We start from the raw sequence: 26,475 nt of genomic DNA on the forward strand, positions 1-26,475 counted from the left end.
TACTATAAGCTAGTTAGCAGTGGAAGAGTGCATGGAGCCACTGACAGTTTAAGTAACACCAGCTTTTTAATAAAATGTTGATATTATATATGGTTTCATGTGAATGTACACATGTCATCCACTGGATGTCCAAATGTTGATACATGAGACAGGAAGACAGACAGACAGACAGACCAACAGCCAGCCACACACACACACACGCACGCACGCACACACGCACACACACACACACATACACATATATGCACAGACCAGCATCATAGGTGGGTGTTCTGGAGCAGACACACACTGACACTGAGACAGAAACTGACAGCCTAATTTTGAATGTAACCCAAAAGCATTTGGCAGGGATTTATAAATATTAAACTTATGAACCATTTAAAATAGGTTGCAACACCACTGCAACTTTGACCAGGATAAAGTTGTTTCTGAAGATGTGCAGAAATGTATAGATGAAATGCGTGCATTCATATGCACCGAAACTGTTCAGTTTCAGTGAGCTTGTATCCACTGTAGCTTCAGCCATGGTAAAACTAACTGAGATCACATTTTATGCTTCAGGAAACATAATTCTGAAGACTTTTGTATTGCCCTGTTTGCTTTATTCGTTTTTGTTTTAATTGTTTTGTAATCTACACGCTTAAATTTGGTTGAGTGTTGTTATCAACTCCTGGGCTGCTGATAAAAACATTCACATTCCTAATGCATTAAATCCTGAGTGAATAACTATGTTAGAACAACATACAGTAGTTGGCTATTTGTTATTCACTGCTTTACTAAGGCATGTGATTTGTACTTTGCAAGTTTGCCTCCCAGAAGCATTTGGCAGGATTAATGAATTTTCCCTAATTAAAATAGACAAGATTGCACATATTATATGTATGAAAATACACTTATACTGTAAGAAATTATCATTAAATAGGCATGTACACAAGGCATAATATACATATGTAAGTAGACTTACTTCCCATTTGTACCATAAGTGCAACCTCAAATAAAATGGTCTTTAGCAGCCTTTTAGGATGTTCATAATTCTCTGCTAGGCTTTAAATATACTTCACACTAATTTCTATAACTGAAATAAAGAGTTATGGGCATAAACATATACGCTATTAATTCAGTGATCTCTCTCAGTTCCTTTTTTTTTGTTCCTCATTTAAAACAGGGGTAAGTCTACAAACAACAGCTTGCTTTAAATGTGTTCATTACGATGTTAAATGTAATTATCAATATCTATGTTATAGACATGCTGTTTTAAATAAAGAACATGAATAGAAGAATGAGTAAGGGGCACCATCTAAGTCATGTGGAAAAATAAACTGAAGGTTTCAAACCACACTGACTTTCTCCAACATTTATAAGAATGACTCACTTTCCTATAGGATATAATTAACTCTGTGGAAAGCATAATTTTGTTTTCTGCTTCTCAACACCTACAGTAGTAAATCTCATTACCATTAGATTGATGGATGCAAATGCAGCTAAGAATTTTATTATAGGAGATATTGGCAGACAAATCCAAATCTTGAAACAATAGCATGGTAAAAACAGGCCAATGGTCAGGCGATCAGCAAACAGGATAAACTAGACAAAGACAAGACTCAATTAATGAGGACAAGAACCAGATCAAAACCATGAAACATAATGCTATGAATAAGGATTGGTACACGACAGAGACTATGGAAACTGAGAGTAATACTTCGCAAAGACATTGTTTGAAAACAGTCTTTATATACTGTTGAGTGAGTGTATGAGATTGGATGCAGGTGTGAGTGATTAGAATAAATGTGAATGTTCTGGGAGTTGCAGGAACAGACATGAGGCTAGGGCTGGTTCGCTGAGGTCATTAGGCAAGAACCAGGCTTGGGAAGTTGTGTCGTCAGCTTAAGACAGGTGCTTGACTTGGTGGGCCGTCTCGTCGGCACTTCTTGAGAGTGGAGTGACGTTCTCAGCGGAGCAGGAAGCCGGAGCGTTGTCCTCAGCGGAGCAGGAAGGCTGAGCGTCGTCCTCCATCGACTCTGCAGGCTGAATTTGGTTGGCTATGTCAACAGACTCAGGGGTGAACAGAACGTGGTTGGTTGTGTCAGCAGACTCGGGCGTGAGGAGAACCTGGTTGGTCATGACGTCGACTTCAGGCATGAGCAGAACTTGGTTGGTCGTGACAACAGACTCTGGCGTGAGCATAACTTGGTTGGTCGTTGACCTCGTACGGAAACATGGCTTGGGAGGTCACCTCGTTGACCTCTACAGGAACTTGACTTTATACTGGAGTTCTGGAGATGAGACAACCTTGTGGGTCTCAGGCTGTAACTCTGGGGATGAGACTGCCTCGTGGGTCTCCTTCTGGAGCTCTGGGGAGGAGGTCGCCACATTGACCTCCAACTGGAGATCGTCACATGAGACCACCTCATGGATCTCAAGTTGGAGCTCTGGAGATGAGGTCGCCACGTTGACCTCTGGCTGGAGCTCGGCAGGTGAGCCCACCTCGTGGGTCTCAGGTTGGAGCTCTGGAGATGAGGTCGCCACATTGACCTCTGGCTGGAGCTCGGCAGGTGAGCCCAACTTGTGGGTCTCAGGTTGGAGCTCTGGTGAGAAGGTCGTCCTGTTGACCTTCAACTGAGGCTCTGGAGCTGTGGTTGCCACCTTGACCTCAGACGAGTGTTCAGCTGGTGAGACCATCTCATAGGTCTCATGCTGGAACTCTGGGGAGGAGGTCGCCACATTGACCTCCAACTGGAGCTCGGCAGGTGAGACCACCTTGTGGGTCTCAGGTTGAAGCTCTGGGGACAAGGTCACCATCTTGACCTCTGGCTGGAGCTCAGCAGGTAAGACCACCTTGTGGGTCTCAGGTGGGCGCTCCGCTCTTGCTTTCTTGTTTAGTCATTTGTGGGCATGCCAGCTGCCCTTGAAACATTCCTGAGAGCAGAAATGTGATCCAGGTATCCCAAATTTACTACAGGTGGGACATTGTAGCTGGGCTTGTTTACAGCAGCCCTCGGTCTTGCAGGGCTGCGTCACCTCCACCACTGCCCTGTCGGAAGGGGGCTGATGCTGAGCTGTGGAGACCGTCCTGTCAATCCACTCGTAGTAAGTGTGGAAAGGCAGATCATGCTGGCCTGCTACACTGACTCCTCTCAACAGTTCATCCAGGTTGCAGTTCTGTCCTGGATTCCCAGACTCCTTTAAAAAGAATTCCGCAAACTGAGTTACTTGGGTGAGGGCACTGGACCCTGTACTGGCCAGATTCTATACCCATTGGTAGGCCATAAAGCCGGGACACAAGGAACCCGAGCCACTGCCCTTTGTCCAGTTTGGGGTTCACCAGACTTGAAAAGTACATTTGGCAGTGGAACAGGAACTGTCTCGGGTAGTCACACGATCCATAATTTGGATCTGGGAGGTCTATGGCAGTCCACTGGGGACACTGGACTGACATGAAGGCTGGCCAGTCAGCCCCATGTACTCTGGCGTGACACTCTCCTTGCTCTCCTGCTGCTTCCATGTTGCGACAAAATATTCTATCATGTATTCCACGTAATGAAGGTTGAGGACGGATGCAAATGCAGATAAGAGTTTTATTATAGGAGATATTGGCAGACAAATCCAAATATTGAAACAATAGCATGTTCAAAACAGGCCAATGGTCAGGTGATCAGCAAACAGGATAAACTAGACAAAGACAGGACTCAATTAATGACGACGAGAACCAGACAAAAACCATGAAACATAAAGCTATGAATAAGACTTGGTACACGACAGAGACTATGGCAACTGAGTGTAATACTTCAAAGACATTGTTTGAAAACAGTCTTTATATACTGTGGAGTGAGTGTGTGAGATTGGATGCAGAAGTGTGTGATTAGGATGAATGTGAATGTTCTGGGAGTTGCAGTCCATGGCGGCCATGTTTGTAGGCCGCAGTGCAGGATGGAAAATGTAGTCACTGGTTTGCTGTGATATGACATACAAGGTCTTATGTATGGGTATTGAGGGGCATATGGTGAGGTGCATGTGAGAAAGAGAGAGAGAGAGAGAGAGAGAGAGAGAGATGGGAGCAATTTCTTCTACTACATTGGGTATGCCCATTTTAGATCAATCTAACAAGATCAATCTAACATCAATCTACAATACATTAAAATAACGGCATAGCATAATTAAAATGTAACAATATTTATTTATAACACTGTGCTACATACTTAACTTATATAATCATGCGATTTTTAACTTTGGTGATGGTGATTTGGAATTACATATAGCTCTAAAGCACTCTTTTACACACACAGCTTATCACATCCTTTTACGGCAATTGCTGCACAAGATATTTTTGTAACATTTGATAAAAATCAAATGTTCAAATTTTCATCTTTTTATGTTCCCAACAGTCATGATATTCAAATATATGGTGTAAAAGTTTATTTTTGAAATGTCACTAAATGTGATCTAATATAGTAAAACACATGTCCAACACACACACATGCATGGTACAATGGTGCACATGCATGTTGCAAATAGGGCAAGGAATGCAGATTGGGCAACCACAGGTACGTATGTACTGTATCTTAATTAATGTATCATTATTACTCTGGCAACTTGCTTTGAATTACATCAGTTAAAACATCTTTGTAAATGTTATTGAAATAACATTTAGACACAGCCATATATTTTATTTGATTTTATTTTTGTATCCATAGCTTCAGGGTCTAGCAGCTAAGGATCCCGCGCTCTCACTGCCCCAGCCAAGGTTCGATTCCTGGGCAGAGAACCCCAGCTACAGGGGGTTGTACTCAATGCTGGTCCAGAGCCCAGATAAAATTTGAGGATTGCATCAGGAAGGGCATCCGGCATAAAACCTATGCCTAATCAAATAAGCGGACGAATGATCCGCTGTGGCGACCCATAGCTTCAGGGTCCGTGCTTTGATCCTGAGCTCAGGTTACTGTTTATGTGGAATTTAGCATGTTTTCCTCATGTCCATGTACATTACCAAAAGGTTCTCTGGCTTCCTCCCACTTTCTGAAATAGGCTGGACAGACCAGCATAAAAGCGGCTACTGAAGGTGTATGAATAAATTAATGATAGCTATATGCCAGTAAAGAAGAAAGTGTTATTCAGCAGGGGGTTTTTTTTAATATATTGAATGTTATTTTGTCTTTAAGTTATTTCACTGTAGCAGTATTTTTTGAAGGCACAATTATAAAAGAGATGACTAAATTAATTTCAATAAAAAAATTTGAAATATAATTTGAACAAAAATAATTAAGAACTTCTAGTATAAGGAAACTGTTTGCTTCACTGTGTATTGTTGAAACAATGAACAAACAGTGAACAATTGTTGTTTGACAGCATTTTTTTAAAAGGGTAATAATTATACTTAATATAATTAAGATAAATAAAAATCAGTACTTATTAAAATTAAATAAAAAGATCACAGTCAATATATTAATACTTGTTTTACACTTTAATGGTCACAAAAAACAAAGAAACCACAGCAGTATTTTTATTATTAGTAGAGTTACTAATCAATTAAACATAATATCCATAAATCAGCGCATTTATCTTTTTCTTCTTTTTTTGCAAAGCAAGCCTTTCTTTACTGTAATGAAATCACAAGCTCATTTGTGTATCCATTATCCTAATTCATAAAATATGACAGGTCTAATTATAAACATATTTCTATTCACTTTTTTTTTTAAATCAGTTTATGCTTAGAAGGGCATCTTCATGGAATAAGTGTGTGGGCATACACAATGCTTGGTTAATCACCAGCTAGTAAAAGGAACTAAAACCCTACCTACTGAAATGTAAAAATAGTATAATCTGTGATGAAGTTGGTGTTCAGCGGACCTTTCCAATATGCAAATATCCTCATCATAGCCAACATACAGTATGAAGACTCAACGGCTTCCTCATTTAACAAACTCCCCATACAAAGCATGAATAGGATTCTCATTACAACAGAATGTTTTAAACACCAAGGCACACATTAAGCATAAAAAGAAAATCACATAAAAAAAAACAGCAAAAACAACACAAGCAAACAAAAAAAGAATTACTGTCATCAGATATTCCCATAAACATTGAGGTCACCCACGTTGGTGTAATCATCATCATAGCTCTGTAGAGAAAAGAAATCATAATGAAGACTTCACAAATCACAGAGTACTAAAGATTTAACCAATGCAGCCTAAATTTGTATGCCAAGGTATTATTGAACACAATATCCAAAATGTGCTATTATATAATAACTACTTCATTATCAGCTTTTATTTAATAAATCTATTTTCTTAAATTCTTTTCAGAACAAAACATGACCTTAAGCAAGATAAAATTAATAAAATAAAATTAATGCCATAATAAAAGGTTAGTGATCATTTTAAACTGGCAAATATGAATGGAAATATGTGATGAGAATTACTTACATCTGAATGTCTGCCACCAGATTTGTTGTAGCCTTTTTTTTCACTAACATTTAGTGAAAAATAAAGATTGTGATTAGTTTGTATTATTTTTCCCGCCACATTATTTCTTGTGTTACAAAATGTACTATTATTTAATTAATTGAAAGTTATCAGAATTCATGCATTAATTAATTAACATAACTAATGAGTTGGTGTTACATGCAGTCAAATGTATTGCATACAATAGTATACAAAGTATTCAAAACACACTTAAATTCTTATACTATGGCAGCATGCTCCTACAGACAACATAAGATGCAAAAACAAGAGAGCAGCTGCATACTGTATGAGAAGGAGGCACTGTACACAGCGTGTTATATTCATAAAAAGTAAGGACACGAAACAGTACAGATGGCTGAGACCATAGAATTAAGTAGAAATGGCAGGGATAAATAGTTTCAATAGATGGTTTACATTTGGTGCAACAGTGGTGGCCAAAGGCTAAAAGGTAGTAGCTAATGTGTAATGAATATCACATGTTCAGCCATGCCACTCTAAGGTGGTGTGATGAGGGTCCAATGCAAAGTGGTGGACCGTTACCATCTCAGAGTGGATTATTTTCACATAACAGCATGTCCCAAAGGGTTTTATTCTGCTTATACCTCAGCAATTTGCAAATTATTACAGTTTTTTTTTTTATTAATTAGTGAACAACACATCACACTTTTTAACTGTCTATAGTTACATTAATGTTATGGAATATGTTGGTTGCTTATGACTGTTCATATTCTCTCATAGTCATTGCTAGAATTCTTACCAGGAGACCAGGAGGTACAAACTCCAAATAAATGTTACATAAATGTACTGACTGGTACTTTAGAAGGAAACTTATGTAGCTGCTTTGTGCTGGATTGTTTGGTTTCTACATACAGTATCTCATTCTGAAAAGATCATCTGTCATGTACATGCTAAATAATCCATCTGGTAAACATCTACCATCAGCCAGATGGTACCATCAAACTTTGCTGATGGGTGTAGTACATTAGACAATGGGATTGTGAACAAAAACCATGCATTATAGTCCATACAAAACCTATCCATACTACAACGTACACACCAAATGAAACTTTTGTTTTGTTGTGTTTTTCAAGTCAATACGGAGGAGGTTTTAGTATTGTTGTTGTTGTTGTTGTTTTTAACCTTCTTGTCTGATTGATCAATTCCTGGTATATACATTGACTGGGCCACAGTGTAGGATACAAGGCATGAAGAAATAGTATATTATGGAAGAGTACCATGTAATTCATTGCATACAAAATACTTTACCTCTTTGGAGATGGAAAGCGGGGTTTTGAGAATCCCGCTGTTCCTGACACAGCACTTACACAGTTGTTTGACCTTTAAACACAGAAGTTTGGTTATTTGGTTGTGATGTATCATTTAACCAACAGAGCATTTAAGACTCTGATTTTATATGCAAAATTTTTACAGCTGCAGGATTGTAAACAGGTAAACAGTAAGTATGATCTAGGTCTACAGAACAAGTTCATAGAGCATAGCAATATATATACATACATATATATATATATATATATATATATATATATATATATATATATATATATATATATATATATATATATTATGTCAGTAAAACTACATTTCAATTATACACTGTGGTTGTGTCTGCCTGATGGTTTTATCTGTCTGTTGTAAAGGTTCAACAATATATATATATATATATATATATATATATATATATATATATATATATATATATATATATATATATATATATATATATATAATTGGATTTTATTAATATAAACTTTGAAAAAGATCAGCTACATAAGCTTTTAGCACACAAACTTATACAACGTCTACATAGTGCATAGCTGTGAACATGACAGGAAATTAAAAAGCATATGGGTATTTTCAACAGCAGCATACCGAAAAGGAGAAAACCACAATCTACATATATATATATATATATATATATATATATATATATATATATATATATATGTGTGTGTGTGTGTGTGTGTGTGTGTGTGTGTGTGTGTGTGTAATAGAGATGCATAATAAAAACACTTACTTAGTGGCAACACTCATTTCAGGCTCTTGCCTTCTTCCATGGCTCCTATAAAGCAGTAACGGATAAATAGTCAGGTTTGGGTAAAAAAAAAAATTTAGGCCATTAAAGGTATTTCTTCAGGTTGTCTTTGGTTTAGCTTTTTATTATTTATAATTCAACAAACTAACAATTCCAGCTTTCCTTCCCCAGTACTTAAAGAAGTGGCATGTTAATAAGAAGGAGATTTATTTGGTTTTCAGGAGCAGGCATCATAGTAATTCACTGAAAGATATCCTCAGAGATGTTCCAGTCCTCTTTGCAAAATAGCTGTCTACAGTATAAGTAATGTGAGCTCTTCATTTTGGACAGCTGGTGGTTTGAAAGCTTTTATTTTCCTCTGATATAATACCTTAGGTAAGGCTATCTTTAATCTTTCTACTAAATTCCATATTTACTCTATTGATTAAAATCTTAAATCAAATAAACAGTGAAGGACAATAAACACTAATTCATTGTGCCGTTTTAGTTAAGAGCTATGGTTTCCTGTAATAAACGAGGAACAGAAAAAAGGAACAGAAAAAGACCATTAAAAAAACCCTACACGTTACTGATGTTTTCTCACAGTTCTAAGAATACTAAGTAAAGGCAAATTATTAATCCTACTTCACTTTTTCATGAATTTTCTATGCCTGTTTGTATGCTTATCAGTCTGAGGATCTGGTATTGTGCACTGTTCTGCTGCTTGCCACTAACTTAAACAACAAGTAAAAAATAAAACATAATAGGACATGAAGTTATAAGAAGATAATTAATGACAGGGCAGTGTGATGCAGACTGATGTTTTCATATCATAAGGATTTGCCAATGATTCAATACTGGGTTTTTACAGGATATTTGACTTCTGATGAATTCATTAGAAAACTATATAGTGTTCATCATGCATATGTCCAGCAAACTTGCAAAGATTGAATGATGTATTCAGGCAAAATTGTGTAATTGCTTTAAAATTAAAATCTTCTTCTAATAGTATTAGATAAGTAATAAGATTTACATTACATATGAAAACATGATATTTTAATACTGTAAAAAAATACTTGTGTATATTTAAATGTAGAAACTTGTTTCCTCTGACTTCAGTATATTTTTGGCTGGACACTTCCACTTTTAATTGCTTTTAAGATTATGACACATTATCCATACTTTCACTTAAGTGTAATTTTTCAGTTCTTTGTCCAACCCTGGTTCTCTCTCCTGAAGACCTTCCCTTGTGAGAAAACTCACTGACTGCTACAAAGCACAGACTCTTTTGTAAATGTGAAAGAAATATTTCCACTTACAGATGGAACTACTGTCATATTCATGTTGGTGTAATATGATTGTAGCACAGATGTTCATATTGTTATGTACTGATTTCAAAAAGGATCAGTTATAACACTGATACCCACTATATCACCACTACATTAGTAAAAGATCTTGTACCTTTGAGTGAGTGTTTGACAGAAACAGGTGATTCATATTAAGACATTATTCATGTATGCCAAACTGCCCCGGCTATTTCTTGAGGTCTGTGTTTTTTCATGAAACAACAAATGTAACAGATCTTATAACAAAGAAACAAAAACAGTTATGAAATACACATAAATCATTATGTCATTCAGCCTGGAAATAGTTCATTCTCATTTGCATTTTTACTCAAACAAAAAACTGCGTATGATGACATTAGAGTCAAGTTCTCATTCCCCAATTTTTGTTAAAGGAAATAAATGATTACACATTCTTCAAATTGAAATGTCAAGTTTCAAAAACCATTTCATGACAAAAGTTTATTAAGAATAAGAGTGGTCTGTGAATGAGGACTGGTCTGCCACAAGATAACCCTACTAATAATCTTAACGTGTGTGTGTGTGTCTGTGTGTGTATGTGTGTGTGTGTGTGTGTGTGTGTGTGTGTGTTACGATCCCACCGACAGATGGCGCTGTGGCGACAACATGCACGAGCGGCTTCAGAACGCGCACGTGCACGTGCTTTAAGTGCGCATGGACGCTAAAGCTGTGTCAAGTGTTGGCAGCTGTCGGCAATTAAGAGACTGGTTACTTAAACCCCTTGCGTTGCTACGCACATCGCGCGGCATTAAAGTGGTGTAGTAAAGTATTAAGGTCAGGTCAGGTCAGGTCAAGTCAAGTCAAGTCAAGTCAAGTCAAGTCAAGTCAAGTCAAGTCAAGTCAAGTCAAGTCAAGTCAAGTCAAGTCGACGATGGAATGAATAATGGTGCCAGGTTGTGATGTTGCCATGCTCTGTCTGTTTTCCTGTTCCTTAGTTTATGCTCTGTCATAGTTGAGAATGTATGTGTCATGTCGTAGTCAAGAAAGTTTATGCCCTGCCATAGTTAAGAGAGTTTATGCTAAACCCAGTTAAAAGTGTTTGTGCCATGCCATAGTTCAGAGTGTTCGTGCTATGCCTTGTTAAGAGTGTTTATGCCATGCTATAGTTAAGAGTGTTTGTTATGCCTAGCTGAGGGTGTTTATGCTATGCCTAGTTAAGAGTGTTTATGCCACGCCAGAGTTAAGAGTGTCTGTCATGCTCTAGTTAAATGAAGTGTTCATGCTCTAGTTAAATGAAGTGTTCATGCTCTAGTTAAATGAAGTGTTCATGCTCTAGTTAAATGAAGTGTTCATGCTCTAGTTAAATGAAGTGTTCATGCTCTAGTTAAATGTGTTCAGTCCACAGTTAGATGTGTTCATGCCATAATTAGGAGTGTTTCCTGCCTCATTTCTAGTTAAGAATGGTTTAAGTTAGTTAAATGTGGTAGTTTCCACACCCTGTTAAGTTTCATGCTCTTTGCTTGAGTTAACGTTTTATGTTTAGACCTGGTTTCTCGCCTCCTCGTGTGTTTATTTAAGTGGCAAATAAAGATTGCACTTACTTCCTGTCTCGAGGTGTGTGTGTGTGTGTGTGTGTGTGTGTGTGTGTGTGTGTGTGTGTGATTGAATTTTAATCATATGTACATATGATTAATCTGAGTGCTCACTTGAAATAAATTCCCAGCCTAACATATCAAACATTAAGCCTGCCTCTTAAATTTCTTTTCCCCATTGAAGTGTATATATAAAAACAGGCAACAGATGAGTCTACTTAGATTAGTTCTGAGTGAATCAGGCTCCGTCTCTCCTGCTCCTCATCGATCCCACTGACCTGACCCTGTTGATTACAGGAGTAAAGTAACCACATCAGTCATTACAGTGTAGGAAATGTTCCTCTCTAGCATTCATCATGGCATCTAAATGTGATGACTTTACTGTCACTGGTACGGGAAAAAGTAGTATACAAGCTGATGCGTGCTTACCTGCGAGACATTCTGGAGAGACGACTCCATACCCTGTGTATAAGAAAGAATCAGGTGCATTATTTGTAGGATAATATACAACAGTGTAGTGTATAATATGAATAGATGAGTCTTATTATATTTCTGTAGAAAAATCATGTATTGAAACTTCAGTGCAGTCAGTCGAGATGGAGATTTGTCAGCTGGGTTTATCTATGAATTAATCACTGGTACCTAAAGTATATATTTGCAGAAGTACTATACAAAAATAGTTCTTCTGAGACAAAAAGCAGTATTTATATAATAAACTTTATTTTATAAAGCGCCTTTAAAAGCAGCTTCTCAAAGTGCTGTACACAAAATAAGCAGTACACAGAAAAATAAAACATAAGTTAATAAGAATAACAACAATAATAATAAAAGTAGACATCAGCAGTCAAATGCAAGTTTAAAAAAGTGTGTCTTATGTTGAGCTTTAAAAATGTCAAAGGTCTGAGCTTCCCTGAGTTCAGGAGGAAGAGAGCTCCAAAGGGAAGGAGCATAGGCAGAAAAAGCCCTGTCACCTATAGATTTTAAGCGTGTTTGTGGAACAGTTAACAGATTACACTGTAAGGAGCACAGTCTGCATTTTGGGGGGTAAGGGATTAATAAGCCAGATAAGTAATGAGGAGCCAAGCCATGTAATGCCTTGTATGTCAATATCATGGTCTTAAAATCGACACGGAACCTGAGCCAGTGCAAGGACTCCAAAACAGGAGTAATATGATTGTATTTCCTGGTTCCTGTCAGGATCCCGGCGGCAGAGTTTTGTACATATTGCAGTCTGTTGATTGTGGATTTAGACACTCCGGCTAAAACGGCATTACAGTAATCCAACCGAGTGACAACAATTGAGTTTATCAGCTTTACAGCCACAGAGAAGTTTAGCATAGGGTGCAGTCTAGGTATATTTCTGAGGTGAAAGAAGGATGCTTTAACAGTGCTCTGAACAAAAAAATCAAATGTAAGGCTGGTATCAAAAATTACTCCAAGGTTCCTCATTTTACTTTGAGTCTCTAGAACAGAGCCATTGACAATCAGAGACAGTGGACCAGCTTTGAGAATTTGATGACAGTAACCTATAAGCATAACTTCGGTTTTCACACTATTCAGGCACAGAAAGTTATTATTCATCCATGTTTTTATCTCAGAAATACATCAGAAAGAAAACAAAAATCAAGGTTTTCACCAGAATTTGAGTGAATGTAGATTTTCCGTATCATCAGCATAAAAGTGATAATGGAGGCCGAGCATTCGCAGCAGATGCCCAAGTGGAGATAGACACATATAATATATATTGTACAGTTTATGACAGATGACTCACGATATTTACTACAAGAATCTAACCATAAGTCTATAATACTGGTTTGTAATAGTTTCCCATCATTGTTGAAAATATTGCTCTTAGAATGAACTATTGCAAAGACAAATACGAATGCATAACTATGTAAGGGCTAAAATTTCATCAATCCTTTTTAATTATTAGATTTTTTTTCTAGTGGCCATTTAAAGTTACCACATGCTTTGTACAAGTGTAAAGAATGAGTCAATTTTATATCAGCTGTTACTGTATATTGTGTAAAGCATGTAAAATTATGTAATTATATATATATAGAGAGAGAGAGAGAGAGAGAGAGTTGGATTTTATTAATATAAACTTTGAAAAATAGATCAGCTACATAAGCTTTTAGCACACAAACTTATACAACGTCTACATAGTGCGTAGCTGTGAACATCACAGGAAATTAAAAAGCATGTGGGTATTTTCAACAGCAGCATACCGAAAAGGAGAAAACCACAATCTTCCCCTTTCTGTATGTCATATCTTACTTACCTCTCAGTCATTTAAGACACTTGGGTCAGGTTTTTTCTTTGAAATAAATGCTCACTGCTAATTTCGTTTACTTAAAATCTCTGTTACTGAAAATTAATGTATCCTTTTTTTTTTCACCAGACCCAGTATATCAGTGCTAGAGTAGCAATGAAATCACAAACAATAAAAACTATTACCAGCTTAATTATTTCCTTACCCAAGCCACCAAACTATATATATATATATATATATATATATATATATATATATATATATATATATATAACACAATGGCCTAATGGTAATATTATTAATTACTTACCCATTTGGATTTCTAGATTGGAGCTCTTGGATCTGTCTCCTGAGAGTTATATATATAAAAAAAAAAAAAAAATTAGTCCACAAAGCATTACAGAGCATGTCTGTGTGTGTGTGTGACTGGTGTCCCATGCAGGGTGTATTCCAGCCTCACACAATGTGTTCCGAAGATCGGTTCAGGATCCACCTTATCTCTGACCAGGATAAATCAATTACTGAAGATGAATGAATGAATGCCAATATTACCTTAAGATACATGAATTGCATAAATACAAGTAATGCAACATTAATGCTTCATTCAGACTCACTTGTATCTCTTGGTCATGAAGAAACATGCCATTCCAAATACAACGATGGTTCCGAGCACAGCAGCCACAGGAATAATGATGTGAAAGATATTTTGTTTACCTGAAAAAAGAGTTATTTAAAGGCACAGAACTGTGACTTTATAGAAATTTTTATAGAAATATTTGCTTCAAATTATTTGCCTTTAATTCTATGATCATCATGCTAATGTGTATGTTTATTCATGTAATCTATTTCATATTATGCATTGTCGAGTGACTAGGCTATTTCTAAAGATGCTTTTTGGGGGGAACCCTGCCATTTGTATCAGTGGTATTTTTGGGGTTAAACTGGTTGAATTATTCTTATACAATTCTTCAATCAGCTCAGAGGAGCCAACTGTAAGAAAAACATGATTTATGAAGGACACACAACCTAACTGGTCTTACGTTTTATGAATATCTTCTTAGTGACTGCAGATTTCTTGTTGCCGTGGAAAGTGACAGTGCAGGTGATATTAGTGTGATCGTCTTCCTCTTTGGTAGTGAAGCTCAGGAGGGACTCCACCTCCCAAACTCCATAGCCATTATCCTTATAGGACAAACGGGGTTTAGGCTCTTGACGACTCCATTCAATAGCTGGGTGGTGTGTGGGACAGGTGTGTCTGACATAACATTTAAAGATGGCAATTGCTCCGTCCGTGAAGGATTCATCATGTTCCACTTTTGGCTGGTCAGGTTCAGCTGTATACCAAGTACAACAACAAAGTTAGTACTATTAAATAAAATTATATCAATAACGTCAAAATTAAATTAATATGAGGATGATTCAAACTGCATTCAATGACATTAATTATCCCCACTCAGAAATTTGTGTTTTATTATAAGCAAGTGGAAGATGAACCCTTCACTCTAAGCGTATAGATAAGTGGCCCAGAGACAGTGTTAATATCAACTATAAGATAAATTTATGCTGTGTGAGTTTCTTTTAACCATTTATATTTTCCAGTATATTGTTTTTAGTTTTTCTGATTCTAGAGTATCTTGATAAATACAGTATATTTGATTCTACTTCTTGGTTAACCAAACATGTTAATATAGGATTTTCCAAAACATTTTCATGGAAATGTATATATGCCATCAATTGCAGAATGTACAGTGCCCTCCACTAACATTGGCAACGTTTTTAAATATGAGCAAAGAAGGTTGTGAAAAAATTGTCTTTATTGTTTAACATTTTGATCTTTTGTTAAAAAAGATCACAAAAATACTCTGCTCTCATGGATATCAAATAATTGCAAACACAGGTTTATAAAAAATATATATATTTGGTAAATATATGAATTCATATGAGAAAAATGTATTTGAAGAATATTCCCATTGATATTTTACATTTTTTTAGTACACCTGGGTGACTACGAACTGGAAATTGCTCAACCATGACTTCCTGTTTCACAGGGGTATAAATATGAGGTAACACATAGGCCAAATTCCCTTAGTCATTCATAATAATGGGTAAGACCAAGGAATATAGCTGTGATGTGCAACAAAAGGTTGTTGAGCTTCACAAAATGGGAAGTGGCTGTAAGAAAATAGCACAAGCATTGAAAATGCCCATTTCCACCATCAGGGCAATAATTAAGAAGTTCCAGTCAACTGGAAATGTTTTGAATCAACCTGGGAGAGGACATGTGTCTATTTTGTCTCAATGCACTGTGAAGAGGATGGTTCAAGTGGCCAAAAACATCTCCAAGGATCACAACTGGAGAATTACAGAAGTTAGTTGTGTCTTGGGGTCAGAAAGTCTCCAAAACTACAATCGGAAGTCACCTACATCACCAGAAGTTGTTTGAAGGGTTTCAAGAAAAAAGCCTCTACTCTCATCCAAAAACAAAGTCAAGTGTCTTCAGTTTGCCAGACACTACTGGAACTTCAAATGGGATCGGGTTCTATGGTCAGATGAAACCAAAATAGAGCTTTTTGGCAATAAACACCAGAGATGGTTTTGGCGCACACAGAGAGGTAGCCATATGGAAATTACCTCATGCCCACGGTTAAATATGGTGATGGCTCTTTAATGTTTTGGGGCTGATTTTTCTGCCAGAGGACCTGGACATTTTGTTAGGATACACGGCATCATGGACTCCATCTAAAATCAACAGATATTAAATGAAAACCTGACTGCCTCTGCCAGAAAGCATAAAATGGGCCGTGTTGGTTCTTCCAGCAGGACAATGATCCAAAACATACATCAAAATCAACACAAAAATGGTTTACTGATGACAAAATCAAGGTCCTGCCATGGCAATCCCAGTCCCCTGACTTGAAACCCATAGAAAACCTGTGGGGTGAACTGAAGAGGAGAGTCCACCAGCATGGACCTCGAAATTTGAAGGATCTGGAGAGAGTCGGTATGGAGGAATGGTCTCAGATACTTTGCCATGTATTCTCCAACCTCATCAGGCATTATAGGAGAAGACTCAGAGCTGTTATCTTGGCAAAGGGAGGTAGCACAAAGTATTGACTAAAAGGGTGACAATAATTGTTGCACACCTATATTTAAGAAAGATATTTTTTGACAAACCTGTTTTTTGTTTGCAATTGTTTGATATCCATGAGAGCTGATTATGTTTGTGAATTTATATAATTAAATAATAAAGACAAGTTTTCACAGCCTTATTGCTCATATTTACCAAGGGTGCCAATATTAGTGGATTAGTGCCAATATTCCTTTGTGGTCAAAGGAAGTGCACGAAAAAGTCCTGCCCACAAAGGAAGTTCTTGTATTTTTAAAACTGAGGTGTGCCAGAACAAAACAAAAAAAGATATGAGTTCCTGCTGCTTCAGAGGTGTCATTCTTCTGCAAAATCTCGTCACTTCTTAGTGTCATCTCTCAAGTTAACATTTACAGCTTCATAAACTTTATAAAAATAAAGTGTTCCATCAAAACCCTAATAAAGTGCTTTATTCAAATTATTATTATTATTGCCCATTCAGATTATAATGAAACTGTTAATTAATGTTTTATTAAAGGCAAGTGGAAGATGAACCCTTTACTCTAAGCCTATAAATAAATGGCACATAGACATTAAGAAAAATTGTAAAAGTGTAAATTTCAAAACCAAACTCACGCTTCATAGTGATGGTCACACACTTCTCCACAAAAGAGAATTTTTTGTCTTCTGGGAGTTCAGCTCTGAAACAGAATGGGCCGTCGTCGTGGTCTTTCACATCATCGATCTCCAAGGAGCAGTTTTTCTCACTCAATCGGCCAACTAGCTTTGTGCGACCCTTGAAGTTGTCTCCAATCAAATGATGATCTTCATCATAAATGCGATCCTCTTTGCCTGTCTGTTTGTGCCAGATTCCCTTTATCCGAGAGTCAGGAAGTTGAGTGCCAGGGTAATTAAACTTACAAGGCAACACGACACAAGATGAGACCAGCGCCTCCACTGGAGAGACAACTTCTGCCTTCCACACGTCCGAAAAAACTGAGGCAAAGATCGCTGTAGAAGATACATAGAGGGGTTTTTTATTACTTGCAATATTCAGTAATATCCAGAAATAAATGGAAATATCAGGTAACCCAAGTAAATGTTATTCTGTACCTTGAAGACAAATCCAGCAGAACAGTATTTTTGACTGTGGATCCATGCTGCAACTTAAACTGTTACAAAATCAACACATAACTGATGTCAGTAATAATTTAAAAATAACATAATAAATACTTTACTACATAATATAAATAACTTATACAGTATATGTAGTGACTACGCAACACAACCTTTGCTAGTAATTACTTATGTACAAAATGATAAAATATGAAAAGCAAATAAATCTGACACTGGAGTAGTTAAATTTGTTACATATAAAGATATAAACACATGCAGAATATATGTGGTTTAAACAAATTGCAACATAGCTTCACATACATTTATATTAGAGTGGGAAGTCCAGTTCATTAACACATCAAGACCAAAAACAGAAAATGAAAAGGACAGCCTTTTCATTCCAATTAAAAAATAAATAAATAAATCTTAAATCAAAGTAAAATTTTAAACATGTTTGGATGGATGGTCTTACTGTATAACAACAGCTGCAAATATGTGTTCATTTGTCATAATTGTGTTATCTTCTATTTTAGTTTTCATTTCTGCTTTTATAATCTTAAACATCTTTTTAACCTGACACATTCCTTGACACTGCGGACAACATAGAAATTTAAAACAAGGAAAGTAAAGCAATGGTGTTAGACAGTTTGGTTTGGGTTTGGACCATTTTTAAAACGAGGTTTTGTGGGTCAGACTCGGGCAGCTGTTCTTGAGTAAAGAAGGCCTAGCAATTAAAAAAACTGATTAAAGCACTAGTTCTGTTCACTTAAGAAAGGGCCACATCCTGTAGTCAGTGATCTATACTAAAGTGGGATAAACGTTTTCTTATTGAATCAAGAAGCATTTAGAGCTTTTTGAGTTTTATTTTTATAGAGATCCATTTCTAACAATATTAATCACATTAAGCAAATTATTAGTATTCCTTAGGAGAAAGACAGGGCTGTGTACACATAGCCTATGTTTTGGTTATTTTATGCTCCGTTTATTCATGCTTCAGAAAGTATTCCACAAACCAAAACAGATAGGGCCTTCTTCAAATATGATGATAGTTATTCTCATAAAAATGCATTGCGTAAGGAATAACCCATGACCACTTAAAATCGCTTAACCTGTGTTATATCAGTCATAAATAGTCCTTCACTTACCAGTCTCTCTTTATTTCTCTCTCTTGTGTGAAAACATGAGGGGAAAAACACTATTATGTAACTGAGAGACCAGGATTGTGGAAACTCCTCTGTCCGGGAAATTTACTAAACCTTACAGACAGGGGTGTTGTCTTTTCCGGACCCTGTGTGTTTTCCAACAATGATTTTATCAGGACAATATGGAGCCCTACGGAGCCCCTTAAGGCACTAGTTCTGTTCACTTAAGAAAGGGCCACACCCTGTAGTCAGTGATCTATACTAAAGTGGGATAAAAGTTTGCTTATTTATTCAAGAAGCATTTAGATTTGTTGCTCTACATAAAGATGGCCTAGGCTATAAGAAGATTGCCAAGACCCTGACACTGAGCTGCAGCACGGTGGCCAAGACCATACAGCGGTTTAACAGGACAGGTTCTACTCAGAACAGGCCTCGCCATGGTTGACCAAAGAAGTTGAGTGCACGTGCTCAGTGTCATATCCAGAGGTTGTCTTTGGGAAATAGACATATGAGTGCTGCCAGCATTGCTGCAGAGGTTGAAGGGGTGGGGGTGTCAGCCTGTCAGTGCTCAGACCATACGCCGCACACTGCATCAAATTGGTCTGCATGGCTGTCGTCCCAGAAGGAAGCCTCTTCTAAAGATGTTGCACAAGAAAGCCCACAAACAGTTTGCTGAAGACAAGCAGACTAAGGACATGGATTACTGGAACCATGTCCTGTGGTCTGATGAGACCAAGATAAACTTATTTGGTTCAGATGGTGTCAAATGTGTGTGGCAGCAACCAGGTGAGGAGTAAAAAGGCAAGTGTGTCTTGCCTACAGTCAAGCATGGTGGTGGGAGTGTCATGGTCTGGGGCTGCATGAGTGCTGCCGGCACTGGGGAGCTACAGTTCATTGAGGGAACCATGAATGCCAACATGTACTGTGACATACTGAAGCAGAGCATGATCAGTATGCAGTATTCCAGCATGATAACGACCCCAAACACACGTCCAAGACAACCACTGCCTTCCTAAGAAGCTGAGGGTGAAGGTAATGGACTGGCCAAGCATGTCTCCAGACCTAAACCCTATTGAGCATCTGTGGGGCATCCTCAAATGCCGGTGGAGGAGCATTTTTTCATTGTTAAAATCATATTTCTAATATGGTATAACTTACTATTTACTCACCAGCTCTGATGTACAATAGAATTCTACCTTTATAACCATAGTCCATTATTTCCAAAGCTTAATTATTGTTATCAGCATAATAATTATTATAAGGAAATATATAATATATATTTTATAGTATAGTGCTGTTGAATTCTCGAATCAGAAGGTGTTGATTAATTTTCAATAACAGCATGACTCTGAAAGTAGTTCTAGCTGCAACATAAGTGATAGATTGATATTAATGCGTTCATTTTAATAGGTTCCTATTTCTACAGTAACAGCTTATACACAAAGACCTGTATTGCAGATATTCCACATAATCTATGGCTAATAATAAACAGATTTTAAAAAGCATGTTGTTGTTTAACAAGGAAGAACTCATATCCGTTATGTTGGAGTTCGTAAAGATCAATAAGTTTCCCAGACAGAGTCTTCAGGACAGAGGAGTTTACACAATCCTGTTTTTTTCAGTCACTTGACAAGCTGCTTTTTTTGATATATTCACACAAGAGAGAAAAAGAAAGAGAAACTGGTGAGTGAACAACTATTTATGACTGATATGCAGCAACAGGGGCAATATGCGAGATAACATTTGACCCAGCACTTTTCAAACTACTGGGGCAGTGACCCAACACTTGGTTGAAAAACCAATTAAAACTTCCAGTTCAGCTGGGGAGTGGGACATTTCTCCTAAAGGGGATCTCCAATGAGAGATGAAGGGTTAACTGTGCTTTGACCCTCACTGGTGCTTAATAATCGCATGTTGAATTAGTATCGGTAATGTTTCAATATTTTAAGTGACATACACACATATTCTGTATTTTGAATCAAATATACACTCTAAAAAACACTGGGTGTGGCAGGGTAAGTGATTGGCTGTCCTATTGGCTCTGCTTGGGATATGGTTTCGGCAGACCAATAAGATGAGAGCTACCCGATTATTTAAGGACCCTTCTTTTGGTAAGCAGATGGGTCTCTTGGTGATTCCGAGTCCCTCGCGCCCCTGGCATTTCCGGGGCCCACTTCCATTCAGGTACGTTCAGGCTTTGTCACGGCGTAATGAGGTGAATACCTCAAGGCTAATTTGTTGTTTTTTATAGTCTTAGAGCGGCGCTGGTGGCGCATGCATTGAGGCGAATTGGTGCTGGAGATCGCGTAAAGTGATCGCAACATTTAGCCGGTGGCTGAATGATATGTGTGTATGTCGAGCCGGGTACCTGTGAGTAATCATACACCTTCGCGTCTGGTGTTTGTTCAATCTAATGGTAAGTACACCTCTCCCGTTTTCACATTGGGACTTGGTAGATTTAGGTTGACACTCTGATCTTTGTGTTAAGGTAAGAGTGCGGAGTTGAGCTAAGTCTTCTCTAAGACGAACTCCTAGCCGAAGATGCTACATGTGACACCGCTGCTGTTTTGCTTTATTGCTTCAATAACTGTTTTGCTTAGTGGGTTGTTTTGCTTCAGCAATTGTTTTGCATTAAATGGTTTTTGTTTAACAGTCATGTTCTCTGTTTGATTTGTTGTTTTGCTTTATGTACTGTTTTGCTTCATGGTTTTATGTATTTTGTTTTAATTTAGTTTTGGATGTATGTCTGGTTTGTTTTGTAACCACATATAGTAAGAGAGTGAGTAGTAAAATTAGTGTTTCCTAGCCTCAAACCTGTTTCAGGTTTGTTGTTCCACCTAACCACTTTACTACTGAGAGGGTGTATGTTGAGCCTTACTGTCTCCATGCTATAGTGGCCATAATTATCATTTATTCTGTTTGCCATAATTCTGGTTCTGCTTGGATGTTGTCAACTGCCTCCATTTCTTCTGGTGGTGTCAGTGGGCCTGGGTGTTATAGCTACCGTACCACAGTGTTTGTAATATTTGTCTTTCTGTGTCTTGTTGTTTAGTGTTTGTATAACTTTGGGTTAACTGGTGTCTTCTTTCTCTCGAGGAGCCAGTGAGTTTTGTTGGGACAGGGGAGGCTAGCTGCATTTACTCGGTGGTGTGCTTCACAGCGTGCTCAGTGTGCCAACACAACAACTTCCTTATGGTGTAGGTAGTGTTTTTTTGTTTGTTTGTTTTTTTTTGTTTTTTGTGTGACTTGCAATGGGTTTGGGTGACTTCCCAAGTTCTAGCTGGCCTGCCTTGTCCCTGCCAAGCCTGGGCCTGGAGAAGTTCTTAGTTTTTAAAATGCTTGTTGTGCTTCAGGGGAAAGTGATTGATTTTTATATTTTCATGTCAAGTTTTAAATGATGCTTAAGTGTCATAATAAAATACAAATTTCTATATTTGTACTCGTCTCAGTCTCATGTTCCTTGCCCCGATTGGTGAAACTTATCCGTGTGCCTTTTGTTTGGGAGTATTTCCCTGGTTCTCCCCCAGGTGGTGTAGTTAGATTTACTGAATTTGGGATAAACGTTTTCCCTCCACTTGGGAATGCCACATTTCTGGTGTAGTTGGCAGGATAAACGTCTCCCTTCATATTGGAATATTGCCACACTGGGATAAAACCCAGATTGGGTTATTTTTAGCCCAGTGGCTGGGTAAATATAGGACAGAACACATTTAACTAAACCATTAATTGTGGTGTTAATTTTAACGCAGCAAATGGGTTGTTTTTCAACCCAAATGATTTCATTTTTACAAAAATGCTGGGTTAATTTTATTTCATAAATGGGTTAATATTTTCAGAGTTATTTTTACCCTTTGAAAATGTCACATTTTAACAAATGTCAACATGGTGTCTCCTTAATTTATACACAAGGTGTTCAGAAATGTATTGCTAGGGCTGCTAAAGTGGTGTTTATATATAGACTTTGAAGAAAATTACTCATAAGTCATATTTAAGATGAAAACATCAGATTTTGATCAAAGGAGACATTTAAAACATCCAAAAAACTGAGTAACCAACTGACAATCCAGTGCACGTTACAAATAATTAAGCCAACACTAATGATGACAACATGGTGCATTTAATGTCATGTAAATGGACTGTAACATTTCTGCTTTTTCTAGTGTACAGTAATGGTTTTATGGATAAATATACTGATACAAACCTTCACCCAATCATGTGTTAATTTTTAACACACCTGCATGTCGAGGTGAAAGAGTGCTTATCATTGCATTGAAAATGCATCATTAGTGGTATTTCTATCATAACAATTATGAAAATTCACACATTAAATAGGAATTAATTAGATCTATTTTATTTGTGTATTTGTATGTCTAGAGGCATTGATCCATGGATTAAACCTCAAAATATGTGTGTTTTCAAACAAGTGAAATTCAAATAAAAGTATGGTGGATCTCAGTGTGCCACCGGAAACATCTGCTGTTCCTTCTGACCCTAAACTCATCTATAGACTGTGTTTAAAAAAAAAACATACTGTAAACTATATTTAGATCAGACATGGTTTTCTTTCAATATGCTTTAGACATTCCTAACACTCTCTGACAACCTTGAACAATTACATAACTTTCTTTACCATCATTGTGGTGGTAAAATTAAAGTCTGCTTGCTAAAGCAAATGGGCTTTAAACAACTGTATTCAAATTCACTCGCATGTTGCCCTCTTTAACTGTATCTTACATGTATAGCTTTTTAAAGAAAACATGATTGTGAACAGAAAATATTATATAAATAAATGATCGAATTAAACTCAATTTAATTTAATATACAAATTTGCATGCACAAAAATATGGTAAAATTACAGCAATACAAATATTGTTTAGAAAGAGATATTAAAATTATATAAATAGAAGGAAAAACAACTTACATCTTGGTTGTTAGATGTAGAACACGTATCTCAAGTGACAGACTGCCACTGCTCTTCAAATATATTGGCTTCTTTGTGGTAAAAGGAAGTGCACGCAGAAGTCCTGCCCCCAAACCAAGTGTGTGTTGTTTTTTTTAAACTGTGGTGTGCACTTCTTCAGAAAATCAGAGATGTAACTCCTCTGTGAAATCATATCACTACTCAGTGTCATTTATCACTTTAACATATACTGGTGTATACAGTATACAAATGGGTGACATAAAGGAAAAAACAATGAAAAGTGCCTTAGTAAAGTGTTAGGCCACCATGAGCCACCAGAACAGATTTAGTGTGCCTTGTCATCAATGTTCTTTTTTTTTTTTTTTTTTTGCTTTTATTTTATTTTATTTTTTACAATTTGTGGAAAAAACAGGAAATAGTCTGAACTGCGTGTACTTTCAAACTCTTTCTTGACTAAAACATGACAAAGACATTATCAAACACAACATTAAACTTTGAATTAAAAAATATATTTGTAGCCCACACATGGAGGAGAAAAGAAACAGGAAGAAAAAATTCAGTCATGAAGAAATTCTCAGTTTAATTGATGGATACAAAAAAATCAGTCATTGAAAGCAAATTAAACTAATTTTTCACAAACCGAAACAAATGTGAAATTTGGCAGGACATAACAAACAAAATAAATCCGCATTATTCCCTGTCTTTTAAAGCACAGACGTGCATATATGTCGACATCATCATAAATATCCAAACAATGATGTCTGTCTCATAAAACATTTCGACGAACATACGGTTCATGGGTAAAGACATACTGTTGATTCAAGCTATATTATATATACATGCCTTAGATAACGCCTATGAGGACCATGCTGGGATTTTCCCAAGTTGAAGTACTGTAGAACTCCTAAGCAGATCAGCACAATTACTCTTGTATACTCTTTGCATGCCATCGTGATCTTTGCCTGACAAGGCCATTCATAAAACATATTTGACAGTTGGCCTAATTCTAAATCACCAGACACCAAAATGTACATCAGTTTTCTCTTGCATTTTTATTTTGTTGCTCCCACAACAAAATAAAAATGTTTAAACCTTAAGTAATGTAGACACGGAGGGTATGTACATTTCTCACACTACATTAAGGGTGGGGATCCTTATACATTGCATCCGGAAAGTATTCACAGCGCTTCACTTTTTCCACATTTTGTTATGTTACAGCCTTATTCCAAAATGGATTAAATCCATTATTTTCCTCAAAATTATACAAACAATACCCCATAATGACAACATGAAAGAAGTTTGTTTGAAATCTTTAAATTAAAAATTTTAAATAAAAAACAAAAAAAGCACATGTACATAAGCATTCACAGCCTTTGCTCAATACTTTGTTGAAGCACCTTTGGCACCAATTACAGCCTCAAGTCTTTTTAAGAATGATGCTACAAGCTTGGCACACCTATTTTGGGGCAGTTTCTCCCATTCTTCTTTGCAGGACCTCTCAAGCACCATCAGGTTGGATGGGGAGCATCGGTGCACAGCCATTTTCAGATCTCTCCAGAGATGTTCAATCGGGTTCAAGTCTGGGCTCTGGCTGGGCCACTCAAGGACATTCACAGAGTTGTCCTGTAGCCACTCCTTTGTTATCTTGACTGTGTGCTTAGGGTCATTGTCCTGTTGGAAGATGAACCTTTTCCCCAGTCTGAGGTCCAGAGCTCTCTGGAGCAGGTTTTTATCAAGAATGTCTCTGTACATTGCTGCATTCATCTTTCCCTCGATCCTGACTAGTCTCCCAGTTCCTGCTGCTGAAAAACATCTCCACATGATGCTGCCACCACCATGCTTCACTGTAGGGATGGTATTGGCCAGGTGATGAGTGGTACCTGGTTTCCTCCAGATATGACGCTTGCCATTCAGGCCAAACAGTGCAATCTTTGTTTCATCAGACCAGATAATTTTGTTTCTCATGGTCTGAGAGTCCTTCAGGTGCCTTTTGGCAAACTCCAGGCGGGCTGTCATGTGCCTTTTACTGAGGAGTGGCTCCTGTCTGGCCACTCTACCATACAGGCCTGATTGGTGGAGTGCTGCAGAGATGGTTGTTCTTCTGGAAGGTTCTCCTCTCTCCACAGAAACACGCTGGAGCTCTGTCAGAGTGACCATCGGGTTTTTGGTCACCTCCCTGGCTAAGGCCCTTCTCCCCCGATGGATGATGGCGGTCACTGTGCTCATTGGGACCTTTAATGCTGCAGAAATGTTTCTGTACCCTTCCCCAGATCTGTGCCTCGATACAATCCTGTCTCGGAGGTCTACAGACAATTCCTTGGACTTCATGGTTTGGTTTGTGCTCTGACATGCATTGTTAACTGTGGGACCTTATATAGACAGGTGTGTGCCTTTCCAAATCACGTCCAATCAACTGAATTTACCACAGGACTCCAATCAAGTTGTAGAAACATCTCAAGGATGATCAGTGGAAACAGGATGCACCTGAGCTCAATTTTGAGTGTTATGGCAAAGGCCGTGAATACTTATGTACATGTGCTTTTTTTAAAAAAA

At 37.3% G+C, this 26,475-nt stretch overlaps 1 protein-coding gene across 3 annotated transcripts; it reads right to left on the reverse strand.

Annotated features, from left to right (window-relative positions):
* Window positions 1-5,437: 5,437 nt before the first annotated feature.
* LOC128621519 (sialoadhesin-like) lies at window positions 5,438-24,016 on the reverse strand. 3 transcript variants are annotated; one of them, XM_053647342.1, is made up of 12 exons: window positions 23,923-24,016; window positions 17,857-17,915; window positions 17,380-17,754; window positions 14,699-14,992; window positions 14,273-14,372; window positions 13,969-14,007; window positions 11,816-11,848; window positions 11,605-11,670; window positions 8,494-8,538; window positions 7,725-7,796; window positions 6,420-6,462; window positions 5,438-6,115 (listed from the first exon to the last, which is right to left on the reverse strand). In XM_053647342.1, exons 2-8 carry the CDS (start codon window positions 17,900-17,902, stop codon window positions 11,625-11,627), a joined length of 933 nt encoding a protein of 310 aa, XP_053503317.1. In that variant the 5' UTR covers window positions 17,903-17,915; window positions 23,923-24,016; the 3' UTR covers window positions 5,438-6,115; window positions 6,420-6,462; window positions 7,725-7,796; window positions 8,494-8,538; window positions 11,605-11,624. The 3 variants fall into 3 exon arrangements, with proteins under 3 accessions (XP_053503317.1, XP_053503315.1, XP_053503316.1); XM_053647340.1 differs by having other exon boundaries at window positions 14,690-14,992; XM_053647341.1 differs by lacking the exons at window positions 5,438-6,115; window positions 6,420-6,462; window positions 7,725-7,796; window positions 8,494-8,538 and having other exon boundaries at window positions 11,430-11,670; window positions 14,690-14,992.
* Window positions 24,017-26,475: the final 2,459 nt, after the last annotated feature.

This window comes from Ictalurus furcatus, chromosome 17, assembly GCF_023375685.1.
Source record: "Ictalurus furcatus strain D&B chromosome 17, Billie_1.0, whole genome shotgun sequence".
Taxonomy (NCBI): domain Eukaryota; kingdom Metazoa; phylum Chordata; class Actinopteri; order Siluriformes; family Ictaluridae; genus Ictalurus; species Ictalurus furcatus.